At 38.9% G+C, this 21,001-nt stretch overlaps 3 protein-coding genes across 5 annotated transcripts in view; 1 reads left to right on the top strand and 2 right to left on the bottom strand.

The window, feature by feature from the left end:
- Positions 1–8,685: 8,685 nt before the first annotated feature.
- LOC128801775 (uncharacterized) lies at positions 8,686–10,777 on the bottom strand. Its single transcript, XM_053967905.1, has 2 exons — positions 9,996–10,777; positions 8,686–9,867 (listed from the first exon to the last, which is right to left on the bottom strand). The coding sequence occupies exon 1, from the start codon at positions 10,739–10,741 to the stop codon at positions 10,031–10,033; it is 711 nt and encodes a 236-aa protein (XP_053823880.1). The 5' UTR covers positions 10,742–10,777; the 3' UTR covers positions 8,686–9,867; positions 9,996–10,030.
- Positions 10,778–11,007: 230 nt separating this feature from the next.
- Positions 11,008–19,350, top strand: SRI (sorcin). Its single transcript, XM_053967915.1, has 8 exons — positions 11,008–11,148; positions 11,815–11,898; positions 15,021–15,090; positions 15,793–15,836; positions 16,905–17,052; positions 17,207–17,320; positions 17,753–17,811; positions 18,481–19,350. Exons 1-8 carry the CDS (start codon positions 11,101–11,103, stop codon positions 18,505–18,507), a joined length of 594 nt encoding a protein of 197 aa, XP_053823890.1. The 5' UTR covers positions 11,008–11,100; the 3' UTR covers positions 18,508–19,350.
- The window catches only part of ADAM22 (ADAM metallopeptidase domain 22), a 68,599-nt gene continuing 60,949 nt past the window's right edge, over positions 13,352–21,001 (bottom strand). For all 3 annotated transcript variants that reach the window (XM_053967855.1, XM_053967871.1, XM_053967845.1), the window contains exon 27: positions 13,352–13,449. In XM_053967855.1, coding sequence (XP_053823830.1) covers positions 13,390–13,449 — 60 coding nt within the window. In that variant the 3' untranslated portion in view covers positions 13,352–13,389. The remainder of the gene's footprint in view (positions 13,450–21,001) is intronic.

The following is a 21,001-nucleotide window of genomic DNA, read 5'->3' as shown; positions in this document are numbered from 1 at the left end:
TTAGAGAACTCACCACAACTTCTGGCAAATTATTTTGACAGCTGATTACTCTCACTTCAATGCATAGCCTAGATTTTTTTTTTTTAACTGTAGTATTCAGTAAACATAATTTATGATTCCCAAGATTTATCTGAAGTGTCCAGAATGGTGACATATATTACTCCTGAGAAGAAGCCCAGATGTAAGAAGAAAAGTGTGATTTATACATATATATATATATATATATATATATATATATATATATACATGGAGAAATATAAATTCTAGTGCTCCTATTGCACATGTGGAAATTCAATGACATACTGAAACTTCATGGTGATGAAAGAGAAAGAGTCAATGTATTTCCAATTTTTTTTTAACCTAGTAAAGTAAAAAATTAAAATATTTACTGTCAATGTGGATAATGTCAAACCTTACCATAATTTCACAAAAAAAAAAAAAACACATCCTAATAAATATTTGTTAATAACAGTGTGAAAACAGCAAGGATATTACCTGCAGGTTTACAGTTTTTGTAACCTACTCTGTTAAATTTACACAAAGAACAGCTACCACATAAGCAGGTTCCTAAGGAGTGTCTCAGGAATTAGTTGCAGACCCACCATTACACATAACAAGTCTCAACAAACATAAAATCACTGCTGAAGAAATGTGCAAACCATTCTACCCTGGAAATCCTCAATGAGGACAGAAACAGATGGAAGCCATTCAAGTATGGATTAAGTGTTTTATTTTGTTTCCCTCATAGACTCTATTAATAAAACCAGTCAGAAAAAAATTATCTGGATGGTGCATTTTCAGCCACAACCCCATTGAATCCAGCTCCCCAGAAGGTGATTGTAGAGGAACAAAGACTTGTCACAATTCCAGCCCAAGAGAGATGTAGCCTGGAAAGCACAAGCTGAAAACCATTCACAGAGGGCCTACTAGAAAGGGTTATGAACCTTGCTCAAAAATGCTAAGGGAATAGGAAAAAGAGGGCAGGACAAAGATCTATCATGGTTTTGTGATTTTCAGATGCATAGAAAAGAGAACTCCACTGCTTCAGGGAGCAGTGGCTGCATACTGTTTCACACTGTGAAAGGGACAATGAACTCTCTGGAATGATCTCCATTAACACCAAAAATGTTAGAGTAAGAATGTTGTTGTAAGAATGTGGAAAAATTTCTTACATCCACAGATTATAGTAATTTAATTTATTCATTAAAAAAAAAAAAAGGTAGAGTTGAATGCAATAAAAGGTACCCAGGTCACTATTCCACTAATGATGGAATGTCATAATCCAGTAACTGGAAAAGTGAGAAAAAGCAGTTTGTTTCTTCTATGAGACAGCAGAAAAAAACCATAATCTGTACAAATATATGCAACTCTGGGATTGTTTAACAGAGCACCAGGTGTGAGAAAAGCACACAGAGAGTATCATATAAGCTTCAGATAAAACCACAAGTGTACTTAGGCAGCTTTGACTAGGTTTAAAGGTGAAATTCTATTTAAATCACTCTACCTAGAGGCTGAGAGTAAAGAAACTTGTTCATTTCTTTACAAGTTTAGGTATTTGACATCTGATGTTGCTGCACTTACTTTCAAAGAATGCACATAAGGAAATATATGGCCCAATTACAACTTCTCTTTCTAAAGAAAAGAACATAAAGACTAATAAGCTGTAAATGCTTGGGTTAGGAGAAGTGTTAGAACCATTTGAGAGACAAAACATCAATACCAAATATCATTATCCCAACACGAGAAGGAGACAACAAAAAAGCTTAGAGTTAAAACTATTCAAATGAGATTAAAAACCTTCTGGATGTGCCTTGAAGACAAAACCAGTGAAAATAATTATCCTTGTTGGTCAGGTGACTATTTTTTAGTATGGGTGGATTCACTCTTGCAAACACAAAGTCAAGCACAGATGCTTTAGTCAAGCCTAAATCACTGAGTTTAGCATAGGGACACCAGCATTAAATTAAATGTTAATTGCCTGTGTAATGCAGAAGGTTATATATACCGCACTGCAAAATCCTTTTTTAATCATCTAAATAGGGGGAGGACTGTGTGAATGCTACCACCTGCATACCTTTTGTTTATCTGTCTGAGATTTTATATGAACAGACAATTGAAAAATCAATCATGTTGTTTCATCTTCTCTTTCTTTCTCCACACAGTTATGAGAGAAAAAAGTAAGTGAAGACTTTCTTAAGTAGGTCACTCTAGCACAAGCACAGAGTATGTGTAAATAAAGAGCCATGGATTTTCCCCTTAGCTATCTGGAGAGAAATTTCAGTGATCAGTCCAAACACTGTTTTGTCAGAGATGTGCCAGGAAAAACAATAGAAATAAATTTAGCAGAAATACAATATCAACAACTTCCTAAGTAGGGTTGTTAAGTTTTTCGAAAACATGTAGTAATAAAATAGACTAATTCCATTCAATCTGTTACACACAACAGAATGAGCAAGCTAAGAAAGCATCATAGTCCTAGAACTAGGTGCAGTGCTAATGTACTCTGGGAATGTGCCATAAATCCCAACCTTGAACTTAATAAAGGTTTAAACAAGATTACTTCTGCTGAATATTCATGCTGTAACTAGTTAAATTATAGAAGTACTACCTAAAGATTTTACAAATTAAATAAATGGAAAGACACAGGAAAAAAAAACACCAGCTCTGTCTACAAGGAGGTAAAGAGGTACTGTTCAAAGGCAGACAGAACTAGAAGCATCTGACCACTCCTGAAACCTTCAGCTCTTACTACTGCAGCAGAAGAAAATCAAGCACCTCTCTCTGGTGCAAAACACTTATACCTAATGTATATCTACAGTGAAGACAACTTTTAAAACCAGATCTTTCAGTCAGGATAATGACACCCCTTAACATGCCTCCATGTTATGTTCCAGAGAGGAAAGGGCAGTATTTGCAGATAATTTTTTTCTGACTGGTTTTATTAATAGAGTCCATGAGGGAAACAAAATAAAGCACTTAATCCATACTTATTTTCCACCGTTCTCTCCTGGCACTCACAAACCTCCAGAGCAAGCAGACTTATTTATTGCTTAGATAAAACAAGCCTGGCCACTTCAACAAGCATGAAGATAGATACCTGTGACCTCTGATCCCAGCTAGGTTTTCAGCAGAGACCTTCACAAGTCTGACTCCTGTGCAAAATAGGACTCTGCAAGTATAATTCACTGTGCCCACTACCAGTGAATAACTGGGGCCCCTTAAGTCCAAGATAATGGTGATCATGAGCTACCATAAAACCATTTTACAAGTCAAAACAACTGTGGCTCTGCCCTGAGCATATCTGTGGCTTTTTCAGACCATGTCTTCTAGGGCTTTTTTCCCTAAAAAGTCCTCAATGTTTTGTTAGCCTCCATGCCAGAACATGATGAGAACAGTAGTTGTGACCAAATTTTTTAAGTGTGTATTTGAAATACATGTGTGGAAGCCTGCAAATGCTTTGAAGTGTTAGATGTGGAGGTATTGTGCTTAAGCTAAACTATTGGAAAGACATTATTAGCTATTAGCCAATACAAAAGGTGATGAAAACCATCTCAAAAATGAACAAAGACACAAAACCTGTGGATGAAAGCAGAAAGAGGATGGGAACATCCTCAGAGTTATATAAAAGCTCTAATCCAGAAGAGTGTGGAGATGAATGTGCTTAAACAGACTGGGCTGCCACATTTGAGAGAAATTCCAAAATTCATAGCCTTGTTTTTATGTTTACTGCCAGCAACAAACTGTTCTAACTTTTGTTTAAATAAATTTCAAATGAAATCAGAAAGCTTTTCTGTCAACTTGTGGAGTGCTCTTAGTTCAATGCCAATTCATTCCTGGCTGTAACAGGTTAAGCATATACAACACAAATGGAAACCACCAAGTGATTATTAGCATCTGCAAAGATTCCAGGGACAGGTCAATTATATAAAAATATCAACTGGAAAGCCCTATACATTTTGGAGCACAGAGTACAACTGAAAACCTGCCTGGCCTATTTACCACCTTGTTTTTCCATAAGTCCTGTGCATGATTCTATAAACATTTGTGGATGTTCTTACTTAGAGGTGATGTAGAACCTTTCATTTTCTTCATGAAAATTCTAATCATTTTACTGAAAAAATAAGGAATAATCAGCTATAATGTACATATTAACAATGTATGAAAGAATCCAGCTGCAAAAGTACTGAGCAAGAAAGAAGCATCAATATGACAACAACAACAAAAAAAACCTGTACCAGCCATCCCACAAACATGAAGAACAAACTACATCATCAGCTCTCCTAATAGCCATGGTACCATGTTCTGAATAAAATATTATTATGTTTTGATACATTATTATGCATAACTGTATAATGATTTCTGACTTGGCTTTATTAATTATGACCTTATTTGTACATCATGCTCATTCTTTCTAGGCAGCCAAAAAGATTGTTATGCTCAACAAAGGGAGAAGAAATATTCTCTGTGATACAGTTCACATAAAATGTGGCAAACTGGAATACTTTCAGTGGCAGATTTGTGGCTAATTTTAGAAATTACACTTCTCAACCAATCTAGTTATTTAGAACTCTCATACTCAAACATTTAAATATTATCCATAATCTTCAGAATTTATTCTCAAACATATATGCATGCATGTGTGTTAAATTTTTTCCAATAGAAAAACCTATATATAAACTGCTAAATCACTCTTAGACATTTTAAAAGGGACTTTTGGCAGAAATTTCTTTAGACTTAGGAATACTACAGCTCCTACTAGAAAGGAGTGCTGGGACCCAAGGAGCTGCTCCCACAGCTGGTACCAGAGGCCTGTCTAGGTGAGTTCTGTTTCTACCTTCGGCAGAACTTATATTTGGATATTGTAAAAAACAGGTATGGGTTAGACAGCCAACAAGCAAGAGCTGATGTGCCTGAATTAGAAGAAGCAGTGTGACATCTAGTGGGCTCTTTTTGGGACAGCAATAGGCTTATTTCTTTTTAGCAACTCATAAAAGCTCACAGATCACAGAACATTCTGAGTTGAAAGGGACCCACAAGGACCATCAATTCCAACTCTTAAGTGAATGGCCCGTACAGGGATTGAATTCATGACCCTGGCGTTATTAGCACCATGCTCTACCCACTGAGATAATAGGTTTCAATAAATTGAACAAAAGGAGCAAAGAAGCTAATACAAGGAACAAAGAAAACAGCCACAGACTATACATGTGAGTGAAAAATATCTACAAAAGCCAGAGGTGGATCAAGGAGTTTTTGTGTTCACTGGTATTGCTTCAGAGTGTACTCAAGTATGACTGACAGGAATTGAAAATACATCTCATGTTGGCCACTTGGGGATATGTGTTGCAATATTTGAGGCATTTTCAACACACACCCCATGCTGCAACAGAAGCATTAACCAAAACAAGCATCAAGAGGAGACATCATGATTAGGAAAGTGACTTTTCTCCACAGAGTGTGACACACCTTACACTTCCAGTATGCTGAAACTTGGGAATCCCCCAAATGCTAAAAACTCCATTGCATCATAGGTGGTAGTGGGGCACTTAAAAACAAGTCAATAAAACCTAAACTTTATTTTCCTGGAGGTGTTTATTTCCGTGTCCCTTCTACTACATGAGTCACATGCAAACCAGCCCAAGACATTTCCCCAGTAATTTGGCCAGTCTCATTGATTATGGAAATTATGGATCAGCAAACGAAAATTAATTCTGGTTGTACTGCACTGGTGTCAACTGAGTTCAAGCGCTAGACATGGAGAAAATAAACGCCATCTGCCTAGGTTCTCAATAAATTTTGGAGCTAAGAATGAGAGCTCTAATGGACATCAGGCACCTAATGGGTGACAATCATAGAATTCAGACACCTGAAGCATCATTTCTGTGCTCTGTACGCTGTTTCTGTGCCCAGAAGTACTGTCCCTGAACCACCGCTAACTGACCAGCTATGAGCTCATTTCTCACCTATCAGCAGTGGTGGTGCTGCAGAGCATAATGCCTAAATCTTCAGGAATATCCATCCCTTTTGTAGCTGGATACCCATGGCACTGCTTCAGAAGAATAAGGCTTCACAGCAATTCCTTTCCATCTGCACCTGAGAGTTTTACAAGCCTTTGTTTACCATCTAGCTGGTACAGCAGAATCCTAGCCTTTCAGAAAGTAAAGTAGCATAATAAATATTCTGATTTATATGAGACCATATATGCTGACACATAGGATTGCAAAAACTGTTGTACAGAAAGAATCAGATGCCTTATTGCTGAACTTGTTCTGTGCTTCAATCCTTTATACACAGTTCATTTTCATATTCTGGCTTCTGTCCAGCAAAAACAGAGACCTGAATCCTGACCCCATGTTATTCAACAAAATAATTAAAAGAGCTTGCATGACTTGCTTTGGTTGTCATCAATCTGTTTCAAATTCTCCAAGCTCTTGGTATTGAAGGTTTTCAAATAAGGTATGTGGATGGTAAAGGAATAAAGATCAGTTGAAAAGTGACATGCAAAGTAAGCAGCATTGTAAATGTATTTTTCAAGTCATAGGCACGTATCACTGTTATCATCAGATATCTTTATATATCTAATTATATCTTTAGTTAAAGACCATCTTGAGACCCATCTGACTGCAACGTACCAGATCTAAGAAATTAATGTTATTACTGAAAAAGTGCATTTCAGCTTCTGTTCTGTAAAGAACTCATGCCTGGGGAATGTACAAACTGTTGTGTTTATAATTAAATGGACAAGGTAAATTGTGTTATTGTACAGCATTGAATAAAAGCTGAGTGTTAGCCTAAAAAAATCTCAATATCAAAACCACACTAGCTAAATAAGGGAATGAGTATGAAGCAAGGGAGTTGGTCACCTCTGAACCATCTCTTAAGGAAGTTGCAGCTAAGAGAGAAAAGTCTGGAAGATAGATAAAGTTGCAAAAATACTGAGGCAGCTCAAAGTGGATGACTAAAATCTATAGAAAATTTTGTTCTCCATATTCTCTGTATCTATAAAGTGATATAAATGCCTTTCCCTTGCCCCCTATCCTTTCAAATACATTACATGATGAATCCAGCGTAAAACTTGGTTATTAAAGGAAATCCTGTACAAAATACTTGTCTGCAGAACTGAGTGTAAATAATGTGCAGTAAATAAAAAATGAAAGGGTGGCATTAAAGGCAAAAAAAAAGTAGCACAACACAGAAGCACCATTCCTTTGGGCACCAAGTCAGGCATTATAATAGAGACATCTGGTCTGTACTATATTTATTTTTCCACTGTTTAAAATTATGCCTCTTTTCAAGTATTGCAATTAAAAGGGTGAGGAGATTATTTCGTGGCCTTCCTTAAGTAGTATACTTATTCTGAAATTTTTATCCTCTCAGCTGTGCTAAGTAAATACCTCAAGAAAATTGAACTTTATACTTTAATTCCCTTTCTCCTCCCTAGCTTTATTGCAGTTGTCAGGAAAGCGTGACACCTCAGCACACCAGCACCAAGCTCCCAGCCACTACACCAGATGGGAATGTAACTGGCAGCACGATCCAGCTCAAGGCTTTCAGTTCAGGGTGACCAAATTCCCACATCATGTGTGAGCTCATGTCAGGGTTAAATGTACCCTGACTTAGAAGGAACAGAAGTAGAGCAGATGGGCAAGCAGAAAGTCTGTGACTTGTCTTGGGTTTATGCTAGCCTTGGTTCACTGTGAGGAAGCATTGCACACATAAGGAATGTGACTTGTGACCAGAGTATAAGGCAGTAGCACTATTACTGTACCTCTGTTCTGAAGTCTTTCTTAAAATCCTACTACAAAGAATGCAGAAAAAGCTATGGAATGAAAACTGTGCACATAATTTTCCCTTTCTAAACAAAATTATTTTACCAAGGCATTTTCTTAGAAAAATACAGTGAATTATCTCAAAAAAAAAAAAAAAAAAAAAAAAGGCAATAGTACTAGCATCCTGTGTTGCTTGACTTCAATTTTCCCACTAGAGGGATCACACTCTCTTTGAGATCTGCAAAATCAGAAGCTATTTATTCCACACAGATTTCTTACTGGTGTGTTTGTAATATGATGAGCTTATGGAAACTTAAAAGGTTACCACAGCTCAGTCATCCTTCAGAAGGCAGATGTGTACTCATTAATCTCCTCGAATATCCTTCCTTTGCAGCCTTCATTTTCCTCAGATAAGGAATAAGTAAATGCACCAGTGCAAACAAAATGCCTACCCAACAATCCATTTAAAATACATCCCTTGGTTACATCTGTCTCCTAGCTCTTTTGCCCATGGTATGTTTAAATAGAAATAATCTTGCAAATGCTAACTACTGAATGTAGTGCATTTGGGCCCCTCACTACAAGAAGGACACCGAGGTGGTGGGGCGAGATCAGAGAAGGGCAACAGAGTTGATGAAGAGTATGGAAAACAAGTCTGATGAAGAGAAGCTGAGAGACCTGGGGTCATTAGCCTGGAGAAAAGGAGGCTGAACGGGGACAGTAGAACTCTCTACAACTGCCTGAAGAAAGGTTGTAGTGAGGTGGGGGTCAGCAAGTAACAAAAGAGGAAATGGACTCAAGCTGTGCCAGGGGAGCTTTTCGGATATTTGGAGAAATGTCTTTATTGAAAGCATTGTTGAGCTTTGGAACAGACTGCCCAAAGAAGTGGCCCAATCACCATCCCTGGGGGAATTAAAAGATCTGTAGATGTGGCACTGAGGGACATGGTTTAGTGGTGGGCCTGGCAGTGCTGGATTAACAGGTGGTCTCAATGTTCTAACAGATCTTTTATAGCCTAAACGCTATGATTTGATGAGTGCCAGGAGTATCAGTAGAAGTACTGAAAATGGAGAATGGTCAGCTATTTACACAGAGTTAAAGTACAGAAAAACCCTACCCCAAATTATGAAACATCTTCCTTTTCTATACAACTACAGCTGTACAGTTTAAGTGTCTTTATCTACCAACTGGTATAAATCATACCTGTTTTTTTCTCACTGAAGCAATGAAAAATCATTCCTATTAAGTTACTGGCAATATATATATACCATTTGACATTTTGTTTATCAGTGTATAACTCTTCAAATCTTATCACTTATATTCTTTGCCACTTATTTTCAATCTTTCCAGCCTTTAATATTTTTATCTTTGTTCCTAGGTCCTATTTTAATTAGGAGGGCTTTTTGCCCAGACTTTAATATATGTAGTCTAACAAAGTTCAGCACAGAGCCTGCAATAACCTGCACTGCACGTGATTAATTCGGGTCAAAACAACTATTTGACCACCACACAGCTTGGTGTCAACAGTCTTAGTTAAATACCCTTGTGAGATAGGTATTTCTTAAGCCAAGAAATTATACAGGGTCACTACTTTTTTTCTCAGTTGCTTCATCGCTTCATATATGCTATTCTGTGTGATGCTATTTCTGTGTGATAAAATATTCTTATTAAATAATTATTTGTCTCATTTGGCAACTCTATTGGTTATTAAATTACACAGAACACCAGTTTTGTTTTCATGTCACTGGCAATTGTTAGCAGTTATAAGGTGCAAATAGTGCTAAAATAGTAAAATATATTCCATGTAGATAATGTCTGAAAGTCCTGTTTACTGGATGACTTAGAAGCTGAGAAGGGTGACTCACTTTAAATGGAAAGTTTACTACAAATTAACATACTTTAATTAATTAAGGTGCTACTCAAATTTATAACGTTCTTCAGAAATTATGTCAATAAACAAAAAAACAAAAAAAATTATGCTTCCAGATTTCTGATAGCAGGCCACTTGTCCTGGAAGGTCTCTATTAGATCTGTTTCAGTCATACAGACTCCAGCAACTGATTTCTCATCGTCTTGTGTCTGAATTAAATAGTGCTCACTAGGAGAGGAAGGGAGTTCTATGTTTTGCAAAGTCGCAAGACCAGCTCAGACCAAGCCGTGGCCGTTCTGGCTGATGCTGCTCCCCGGGGTGTTGGGCGGTCAGCGGGAGAAAAGCACGGGCTGTACCGGGGAGCGCCGCCAGCCGGGACGAGGCTCTTGGATCAAAGCTGGGGCTCTTCCAGATAATCCCCAAACCCGGAGCGGCCCCGATTGAGCAGAAAAGGGCTCCCTCGCTCCAGTGGGACACGGGCATTCCCCCAGCTCCTACTCCGGAATTTGAACCTACAGACCCAAAACAAATTATACAGCTTGTTCTGTGTCTTTGGGAGCAGGGACGGGTGGTCCGATTCTGAAAAAAAAGCAACGGTACCAACAGAGAACAAGTAAGGATGCGTTTTGGGATACACGATACGCATGCACCGACTGCTCAGTCTATGAGTCTTGCGGTCTTTTGGTAAACCACGAGTCGGTGGTTCTGAAATAATCAACCGATTCACCGGTGAACATGTCGGGAGCTTTCCTGTCACCTTAGTGGGTGACAGCCGCCACAGAACACCGTTTTCCCGGGAGCGGCAGGCCCGGGATGCGCCAGGGACTGGCTCCACCTCCGCTGCCCGCGGCCGCTGCCTCCGGGGAGCGGCCTCCTCCTCCTCCTCCTCAGCGGAGCGGTTCCGTCCACGGGCGCCGCCTCCCGCGGCTCTCTGAGAGCCGCTGGCTGGGAGCTGCCGGCGATCTGAGCGCGCAGGCCTTGGCCGGCAGCCCCGCGCCGAGCCAGCGCCCTCAGCGGTCCCTGCCCGCATCCCGCACTGACAGAGCCACGTCCCGCCGCATCCCGCACTGACAGAGCCACGTCCCGCCACGTCCCGCCGCATCCCGCACTGACAGAGCACGTCCCCCCCGCATCCCGCCCCGCGGTACGGGCGGGCCCAGGCAGCGCCGCGCCCCCCTCGCTGCGCCAGGAAATGCCGCCGCGGGGGCACGGGCCTGTACCACTGTGCCGGAGGGGGAACTCGGAGGGGAGGAGATCGGAGGGGGTGTTCCCTCACCTCCCGACGGCACCGCCCGGCACCGCCCTGTGCCCTGGTAACGGAAGGTCACCGCTTGCCCCGCCCGGGCGGTGGCGGGACGCGGGCTTCGGGAAGGGCCGGGGCTGGAAGTCGCCGCTCTCCCTCCGTATCCGGGTGGTTGCTCCCGGGCGCAGCCGGACCGCCGGAGCCGGTGCCAGGCGAAGATGGCGTATCCCGGGCAGCCGGCACCCGGCGGGTTCTACCAGGGCGGGGTGAGCGGGGCCGGGGCCCGCGGGGGGAGGTGGCCGGCGGCCCGGGGGGAGCGGCGGGAGCCGGGTCAGGCGGGGTCTGCCCGGCCTCCGGCCGCCGCTCCCGCCGCGGGGGCCGCAGGCGCCGGCTCGGGGCTGCGCCGGCGGGAGAAGGGAGGGAGGAGGCACCTCGCCCGCAGCTGCTGCCGGGGGAGAAAGTCAGTGCTGAGGGCGTCACTCCATGATTTTCACTTAGGAATCAGTTTTATTTAAGGGTTTTCACACTTAATATATATTCTTCCATGTATTTGCCGTAGACATCTCTTTTGCTCAACTTTTCTGAAGTGGAAAAAAAAATTTGTAGTGCCTTAGTATTTCTTCAGCACGCCGTTTTCTGCTGGGGGTAGAATAAAACGAAACCTTGGTGAGATAGACCAGGCTGTATCTAGATCAGTCGATTGCTCCTGTGCAATGTTTTACACTGATCTGCTTACATTACAATACATTAGTATGTCAGTTCTGAAATTCAGAGTTGGTTTGGGGGATTCTTTTCATGAGGAGTTTTGTTTTTGGTTGGTTTGATTTTTATTTTTTTTAAGGCATGGTGTGTACATAAAAACGTACATTGATAAGTACAGATCCTTAACTGAATTATTGATTTAAAATTAATTTTCTTTTTTGTTTTCATAGTATGGAGGAGCTCCAGGAGGACCAGCATTCCCTGGACAAGCTCAGGATCCTCTGTATGGTTATTTTGCTGCAGTTGGAGGGCAGGTAAACTTATAAAATGTTATTTACTTATTGGATTTTTTTTTTCTTCCTGGGGAATACTTTCTACCTTTGGAAGGAGAAATGCCTAGTATTTGCAGCCCCAATACCCCAGGGAGAAAAACTGATGTTTCTAGTTAAAAAGAAAACAAATCCATAATTGTTTTACTTAGCCTATTTGCTATATATAGCTGTATTGGCCTATGTTATAGCTGTATACATACAGGAACTATATAATTTGAATAATGCTGTTAGTTTCTGTATTGTATGTGGAAATACATACATACATACACAAACATAGGCATGTATGCCTCTACTTCCTATATAGGTATATGCAGGGGATATATAGATGCATGAAGTTTTGTAACTGAGTTGTGACTCAGCTCTGGGCTGGTGAATGCTGCCAGGTTTAGGAGAAAGAAAAGAGAAACAGTGGAAAGCGTGGGCTTTGGAGATGGCCTGGCTAAAAGCAGGAAATTATAACAGGAAAGAGGTCATTACATTATCTTAATAGACTCACAAATGGAAAAACAGTCACGGATTGTGCCAACATCTGGGTTTACTGTTAACATAGAGTGATTATTCTTCTAGAGGAAAGGCTTTCACAACTTTTTTTTTTTTTTCCTTCCCTGTCATTCTGCATTGCATTTTTAATTTCTTTCCTGTAATTTTGTGGCATATATTGTTTTTATATTATCATGTATGTTGCTAGAAACAAGTGCTCTTTGAACTGTATTACAGAGTTTAGGAGCAATTAAGTTAGGTTTATTGAGCTGAAGTTCCGTGTTTGTTTGCCATATTATAGCTATTTATTGCACACTTGTAGGGTGTGTGCAAATCTACAATTCTGCTCTTGGATCTGCTATCCGCAGGTAGATGCAACCACAACATGAAAATTTAAATTCAGTAATATTAGCTGATGTTCAGATTCCCACCATAACTTAGATTTTGTTCTCTATGTTACTCTTTTGAATTAATAATGCATCTTGCAGTCTATATCTTACTTCGTTCTAACTGCTTATGAAAATATTTAGACCGTGTGTTTTTGTAGTAAAGGAGAACACTGGAATGACTTCTGTGTAATGAGGCCTTTCTGAGAAGGTGGAGCCCAGAGTTGAGCTCTGCTGAATGTGCTGACAATTTCTCTGCCAGCTGAGATGTGTCTGCATGCAGGTGCCTCCTGGATGTGTGCCAGGAATCAGCAGTAGAGCCAGTAACTGAGGCTGGACAAATTAATGAGCTCCTATTGTAAAGAGAAAGGGAGTAGCAGCAAACAGGATACAGAACAGTGGAGAAGAGGTGGCAGGAGCTGGATCTCAGCAAAGCATAGACCATGCCCAGCTTTCTCAAGTGAGGCATGGATACTGGAAGCTGGGGAATCAGTGGGTTGATGGGTATCATCAAGTTAGCACTTAAGAATACTTAAGTTAACACTCTGAAATGCTTTCTATTTGTAGAAATCATTCCTTACTGAAATTAACTCAGTAGCTTTTTAAGTTATCCTTGGAATCTGAGGTGTCTGTTTCTGGTACCAGTGGCTGTGCAGAAGTAAAAACCCTGTAAGGAGACAGTGAGAAGTAACAGATAAATTATCAGTTGCTTTTATGGCCATCCATGCAACTCTGTAGAAAGCCACATCTCAGTTATCCATCTGTACTTACTGTAGAATTAGTATGTTTTGGTTATGGTTTGCTGCTGTGTTGTTTTTATGCCTATATAATATTTGATGTTTTATCTGAGCTTTCTTTGAAGTAGTTTACAGTAGGGATCTTATCTTTGACTTGATGAATTAGTTTTCTTTGTTTACAGAAGAAAGTCAAAAGTATTGTTTCAAATCTTTATTCAATTGAGTCTGAATTTGTTGGAAGTAATAACTTATTTTTTAGCCTGTTTGCAAAGCTCATATGCATTGTCTAGTTTAACTTGCTTATGTTCTACTAAAAAAAACCAAAACAGACAAGCATTTTTTTGGTAATGTTAATCTTGATTACAGTCATGATTTTCTATCTTCCTCTATTTTAAAGCTATGCAGTTCCTATTTTTATTTCAGAAGATACAAAGCCTTTGAAGAGATTAGTTACTTAATGTTAATGGCTATTTGAAATCTCTTTCCCCCCCCCCCCATGAATATAAAGTATTTAATACATCTGTATAATTAGACTGATGGAGTAGATAGGAAGCAAATTTGGGTTTATCTGCCAGTAACTTTACATAGAATCAAAACATTGTTGCCTTTTTTCCAGATCCTGTCAAATATCATTGAACATAGAACTAATTTGTCCTATAAACAATGATACTTAATTTCTGAAAATTATCAGGCTGTGCTGTTCCCACCATATCATTCAGTAGCATATCTGTTGTTGAAAAAAAAGAGCTTTCAAAAGTGGATTTAAAGAATTAGGAAAATGCTGTAGCAAACAGAATCGCAGAATATGGTGAGTTGGAAGGGACCCACAAGGATCATTGAGTCCAGCTCCTGGCACTGCTAAAGACACCCCAAGAGTCAAACCAAGTGCTCAAGTGTGTTGTCCAAATACTTCTTGAACTCTGTCAGACTTGGTGCTGTGATCACTTTGCTGGGAAGCCCATCCCAGTGCTCAGCCACTCTCTGGGCGAAAAACCTTTTCCTGATAGCCAACTTAAACCTCCCCTGACTTGGCTTTTCATCTTCTAATGCTTTGCAGAAGTGTCATCATTCTTTATGTCTACAGACATAATGTTCCATTCCTGAATGAGGTTAAATTAAACTCTGTGTGAACCAAACTTCATGTTGGGGATGTGAGGAATAAAACTTAGAACTCCACCTCCGCTTCTGGCAGCTCACTGCTTTCCATGAATTGGCAGTTGTTTTCTCTATTTGGCCCTGAGCAGGATTTGTTGGAAGTGAGGCATTTTCCAAGCCATGTGGCTTTTCTGAGTTTTCTTTCAAAGTTCTTTGCTTTCTACATTTGCTTGTTCTGCTAGCAACTTAATATTTAAAAAAAAACCCAGGAATTTTTATATTTGTGAGTTGTGAGGATGTCTTGAGAAGGATAACTAATTGAATGTCACTGGAAAGGGAGTGGGTACTGGGAATAAGCGGCCTGGGAGAGGGCATTAATAGCTGATACGTCTTCTGTTATCGAAAGGATGGACAAATAGATGCTGATGAGCTACAGAGATGTCTCACCCAGTCAGGGATTGCAGGAGCATATAAATGTAAGTTAATGATTTGAATAAACAAGCAAATCTAAAGCACACTAATTCTTCTTCCCTAGAAAACGTGTAGCTGTGCTTTCTGCAGAGCTGGGATTTTTTCTTTGCATGGAAAATGGGTTTCCTTTCCATATTTTGGACATGTAAATTCTCTGTATTCAGTTTTGTGTGCCAAGGATTTGCCTTCTCAGCTTCCTTAGTTCCCCACTCTGCTGGTTTGTGGTGTTGAAGTGGTTTGTTTTGTAATGGACAAACAGGTCTTAAAAAGATGCTTTGCTTTGGTTTGAACTGAGCTTTGATATTGACCAAAATCTGTGGCAGGACTCCTCTGCTGGGATACCTCCTGTTCAGTTTACAGCTTCTGAAACTGGCTTGCTCAAGTGGTGTCTATTGAGGGGGGAGTATAAATGACCACTTTGAAACCCAAAACTGTTGTGGATTAAGATAAGAGCAAGTTAGTTTTAAATATAACTTGAATTACCTCCAAATTCTGTCTGTTGTCAGTTTTTCTAACAAGTAATGGCTCTTACTTGGATGAAAAATATGGTATGGCTATATACAGAGGAACCAATTAGATAATAGTTTATACATTATAATATATAATCAGTATATAATTTAAATTTATAATCTGAAATTTTATGTTTAGGTAAAACTGAAGAATATGCTCTTAACATAATTTATTTTTCCTTTTTCTAATTTTAACAGCTTTCAACTTAGAGACTTGCAGACTTATGATCTCAATGCTGGATGTATCCTTTAGTATGAAATGTAAACATTTTTGCATTATCTGAGCAAAGATGAGAGAGAGCACCAAAACATCTGGGAAATGCTTTGTGGTTTCCATTCAGCCTTTAAGTCCTGTGATCATTGTGATTGGGAAGCTACAAAACTTCATTCTCACTAATTTTAACAAATGAAGAAATAGTAAATAAATTAGGCTCTCAGTGACCAATCATTTTACAGCAAGTGGTATCCCTCTAAGCCTGGGGAACTGTTTCTCCATTGAATGCATGAACAGTCAGGTCTGGTGGCCCAGAATAAAGTATTATGTAAATCACTTGTGCTTTTCAAATAGGACAACTTTCCAATTTCTCATCCTACCTAATGAATTTTAAGCATTTGCAGTACGTCACCTGAATACAATCTAAGTCCCCCTAAATCCTGTTCCATTAATGAATCAGGTTTGAGTATCTAATGGAATGGTATATGGCAGCAGTAGGACCTGTGGAAGCCTTAGATATACTGTGTAAGGTTGGAATCTTTGGAGGTTTGTTAGCCAAAACTTGAATTGAAAGTTTTGCTGCTTAAAAAGAAAAAAAGCAGAAATTAAACTGTCATCTTAAACAAACCACTTAGAATACAAGAGAACTAATATTATAACACTTTATTCTTTGGCATCTGTTTTTATTTCAGCTATGTATTTAATTTGTTACAGTTATGTAGCAGCAGGTTAAATAAATGTGTCAACTAAAGTAGAATTCAAAAAGAGAAAAAGGCTTTAGCAGGTTTCATTGGGAAGAAGTGGGGAGATTAGGTTTTCTGGCCTTAGGTTTTGGGTATTATCCAATCTGTGCCTGGAGTATGCTTTAGCTAGTTTTCTACAACAGAAATTAATAATAGTAATAATAGTAAATAATAATAATAATAATAATAATAATAATAATAAATAGTAATAATAGTAAAATTGTATTAATATTGGCCTTCAAGTAAGAGTTTCTAACTACAGAGAGTAGATGTTTTTTTTATTTGTTCTTTTGGTCACTTTTTGTTGGTGGTTTTGTTTAGTTAAGAAATGTTTTTCTTAGCTTTGAAATCAGAGGGATATGTCTGGCACATTGGGATTTAATGAGTTTAAAGAACTCTGGGCTGTGGTCAATGGCTGGAAGCAACACTTTGTAAGTTTTGACAGTGATGGAAGTGGCACAGTGGATCGTCAGGAGCTGGAGAAAGCCTTGATGACTATGGGTAAGTTGTGAAATGTTCTTGCTTCTGACACTGACTTACACCATTTCCCAATTATCATCCTGCAGTAACTAACACATGATATTTCCAATGAAAACGTGTTGGATTCTATTAAGTTACCTGGCTTTTCAAAATATGACTTTTTATTTTCAAATAGGATTTAGACTGAGCCCACAGGCTGTGACTGCAATCACAAAGCGATACAGCACTCAAGGAAAGATTGCATTTGATGATTACATTGCCTGCTGTGTGAAACTCCGAGCTCTCACTGGTATGATGGATTGTAGCCTTGCTACTGTCATCCCCATAATATATTTTTATTTAATAAAACCTGTTTGTTCACTTATCTCAAGTTTAACTTTGCCATACTACAAAAGAGATTTCTATCAATAGTCTACAGACAATTATAGATCAGGATTTTTTTAAATTCCTATTAAAAAATGGACCTTATACTAATGCAGACTGGAAGAGTAATGTTATCAAAATTGGGAAACTTGGTTTATTAACACAACATAAAGGCTTGTATATGAAACACACAAAAAATTTAGAATGGGAAATTAAGTCTTGGAATGAATTGCTGTATTCTTCATCACATTCTCCTTCATGTGACTTGGGAAATTTTAGGGAAGTACTATACACTTTAAAAATTGTTTATTTGTAATTCTTCTTACCTGGTTTCTGTTTTCTTAATGAATTTTTGCAGAATGCTTTAGAAGAAGGGATGCAACTCAGCAGGGTTTTGTGAACTTCCACTATGATGATGTAAGTACATTTTAAAGAACCTATTAAAATTCCAGGGTAAAACAAAAGAAAAACTTAATGATTTGAGTTTGTGCCTATCTTCCCTACATATGCAGTGAGAACCCAGAAGTTCTGGGGCTTGTTGAGTATTGTCTCAAAAAGCTTTTGTGTATTTTACAGAGTTCTATAAAATGTTGTGTACTTTTTTCTGAACTTCTAACCAGTGTGGTTCAAGAAGATCCAAGAAGCTACATCACCTGCTAGCATCATTTTCTGTGACTTTTTTTTTTTTTTTCATTTTCTGTTTTAAACCTTGGTAGGCATTTTTCCTGGAAAAGGTTGGTGGAGGTCTGGTGGATGAATTACACTCAGTCAGGCTTCTGGGTCTTGGCTTCCTAGCCACATCTGTGTAGCAAAAAGAGATTCAAGTCATCCTGGATTTGGGTGTTTTGCGGTTCTTTTTTGGAATGGGAGAGGGGAGGACCATGTGTGCTAGTTTTTGTTGTTGTTGTTGTTATCATTAAGGAGATGCTTTGCTTTATTAACTATTTGCTTATTTTCACATGTATTTTAAAGCTTTACTATTTGTGAGCTGAATTTCTTTACAGAAAAGTGTAATGACAATTGTAGGTGAAAAAGTAAAAATTTGTTCTCTGTCATACATCTAATAAGTGGTTATTCTCTTTTCAGTTCATACAGTGTGTTATGAGCATCTAAATCAAAAGGAAGCAAGCTGTGGATGATCATGATTTAACATTCCAGTTTTATGAGCATCTTAATCAAAATGAAGCAAGCTGTGGATGATCATGATTTAACATTCCAGTATGTGTTTTGCTTTGCCAAGTTCTCCAGTGATTGTGTATCCCAATATTGGAAATTGCATATTTTATGAAGGCATCCCTTTTCACACATTTTTTAGTCTTGATAATGAATATGAACTACTCATGTACTGTTGTCTTTAACTTCCAATCTGTGATTATTAAAGTTGCTTTTATTTTCATAAACTTGCAATTCACTATGTATAGCTCAGATCACGCAAATGGTAAGATTTTCAGTCATGTGTCTACTTTTTCCCCATGATTCATTAAAATCAGTTTCTGGAATGCAACTTACTATTTTCTGACTTAAACAGTAGCATGTGTATGACTTAAGAGGATACATATTTTCTTGTCTTTGACAAGGTAAGACAGATGTACAAACTAAAAGGGATTTTGGAATGGTCATTTTGCACTGGTCTGTTAACCCATCAGTAAGTTTTGGTTACTTACTTTGTCAGCTCTTTTGAAGATGAAGCCTGTGACACCATGCACTGACTCTAGCACCTGCTAGAAATTCTTCTAAGCAGGGATGCAACAAAATACAGCAGAAAACTCTTCTAGCCTTGTGCCCTGGTACAGGGGTCTTTGTTCTTGTAAGATTCTTGCTTTGTTTGTGTCACTGCATAAAACACTTTTAAACATAAAAAAGCTGTGCTGTGTCAGTTTGTGCATCAACTCTCCCTTCACAGGCAGACAAACTTCAGTTACATGTAAATAAATGTTTCTATCTCCTCCACTTTAACGTCTAGCAAGTGGTCTTCATGCCTCAATATGCCAACTAACACACAAGGGACAAAACTCACTGGGAAAAAATTCTTGCCATGCTACTCTTTCAGATCACAGCAGTAGTTACCAATGAAAGCAGATACAGACAGGCAAGGCTTACTTGCCTGAGGCTCTTCAGGGGAAAAAACATGGGATTTTTGTTTGGTGGAGGTTTTATTGTTGCTTTTGTTGTAGGGATTTTTGAGGGAAAGATGGATATTGTATGGAAAGAGGGAACAGCACAACTGTACAGAGGTAGTACAACCTTTTTTCCAATAAAATAAGTTAATGAAACTTTTGTTTATTTTGGTCACCTCTGCCTATCACAGAGGAGTGATATAAGTTGTTTTGTTGCTTGTGAATACAATGCCAGAAGAATGTTAAAAGAAGTATATTTCTTAAATAAGTAGTTTAGGGCAGTTTTGGGGAGGAACCTTTGCATTAAGGAATGAAAGCAAAACTACACATCTGTGCATAAATATAAACACATATAATTATACATCATTGGAGAAACGAGCTCCTCAGAGCAGGAATCTCACTCAGATACTGTATTGTACCCTGCTTTGTGGAGATGTCTATTAAATTCAGCACTTTAGTTTCTGGGCTGTAAATTCAAAGCAGGCTCATCTTCCCTAAAGAAGCAAGTTGTACTTACTGCTTAAATTTAGAATCCTTTGGGTATTGCTTGTAGTTTCATTACAGAAGCTAGTTCTCTTTCTATCCTCATAATGAATTTCAAAGGCATAGACAGCATTATGCATTTATATTCTGATAGTACATGTCCTGTTGCACGTAAAGTTGGGAAATAGATGGAATACTACCGGAAGTATTTCTAATGGAATGACCAAAATCCATAAAGGTTTGAGTGTAGCAGCCAACATCAGTTCTGCTGCAGTTCAAACCTTTGACAGCTGATGAGGTTAGTAAGAGTGTGAAAAAAAGGCTGTTCTTCCTGTAGGGATTTGAGTAGACTATTTTGTATAAATATAGTGCTCATCCTTACAGTTCATTTTACCCTAAGAATACTAAGAGATCTTTACCAAAATGTTCATTTCCCACACATCTTTATTTCTGCTTAGTTGTGTTTCTGGTCTTGTAGTGGCTTTGCTGGGATAGAATTAATTTTCTTTATAGCAGCCTAAAGGTTCAGATTTCTAACTAATCTGCATCAATAACAGAGCAGTGTTTCAGCTGTTGCTGGGCAGTGCTTGCACAGAATCCAGGTCTTCTCAGTTTCTCACTCTGCAATCACAGTGAGTAGGCTGAGTGTGGGCAAGAGGCTGGGTAGGAATTCAGTGAGGGCAGCTGACTCAAGTGGGCCAAAGCACTCAAGACCCAAGGACCCAAAACTCAAGTTTTGCTCATTTTATTTCCCCAGGCTGAATCAGTATTTTGGCACCAGCCAGTTACCGGGCAGTGAAATGCTGCAAGAAAACAGTGTGAACCAATAGGGTTTTCTTCAGTGATCTTGTAAACATAAACCAGAGAAAACTGGAAAAAAAAATTTCCAAAGCCAGGAGAAAATTCTGGCTTCCTCAAGGAAAAAATAGCTTTTTGTTTTACATCAGTATTTCAAAAATCCAGTGTATTCACAAGGACTGATGAGATACATCATCTTTCAAGTTTAG

The sequence above is a fragment of the Vidua chalybeata genome, chromosome 1, assembly GCF_026979565.1.
Source record: "Vidua chalybeata isolate OUT-0048 chromosome 1, bVidCha1 merged haplotype, whole genome shotgun sequence".
Taxonomy (NCBI): domain Eukaryota; kingdom Metazoa; phylum Chordata; class Aves; order Passeriformes; family Viduidae; genus Vidua; species Vidua chalybeata.
Note: the sequence above shows the minus strand (reverse complement) of the source record. Positions and strands in the feature narration are given on the sequence as shown.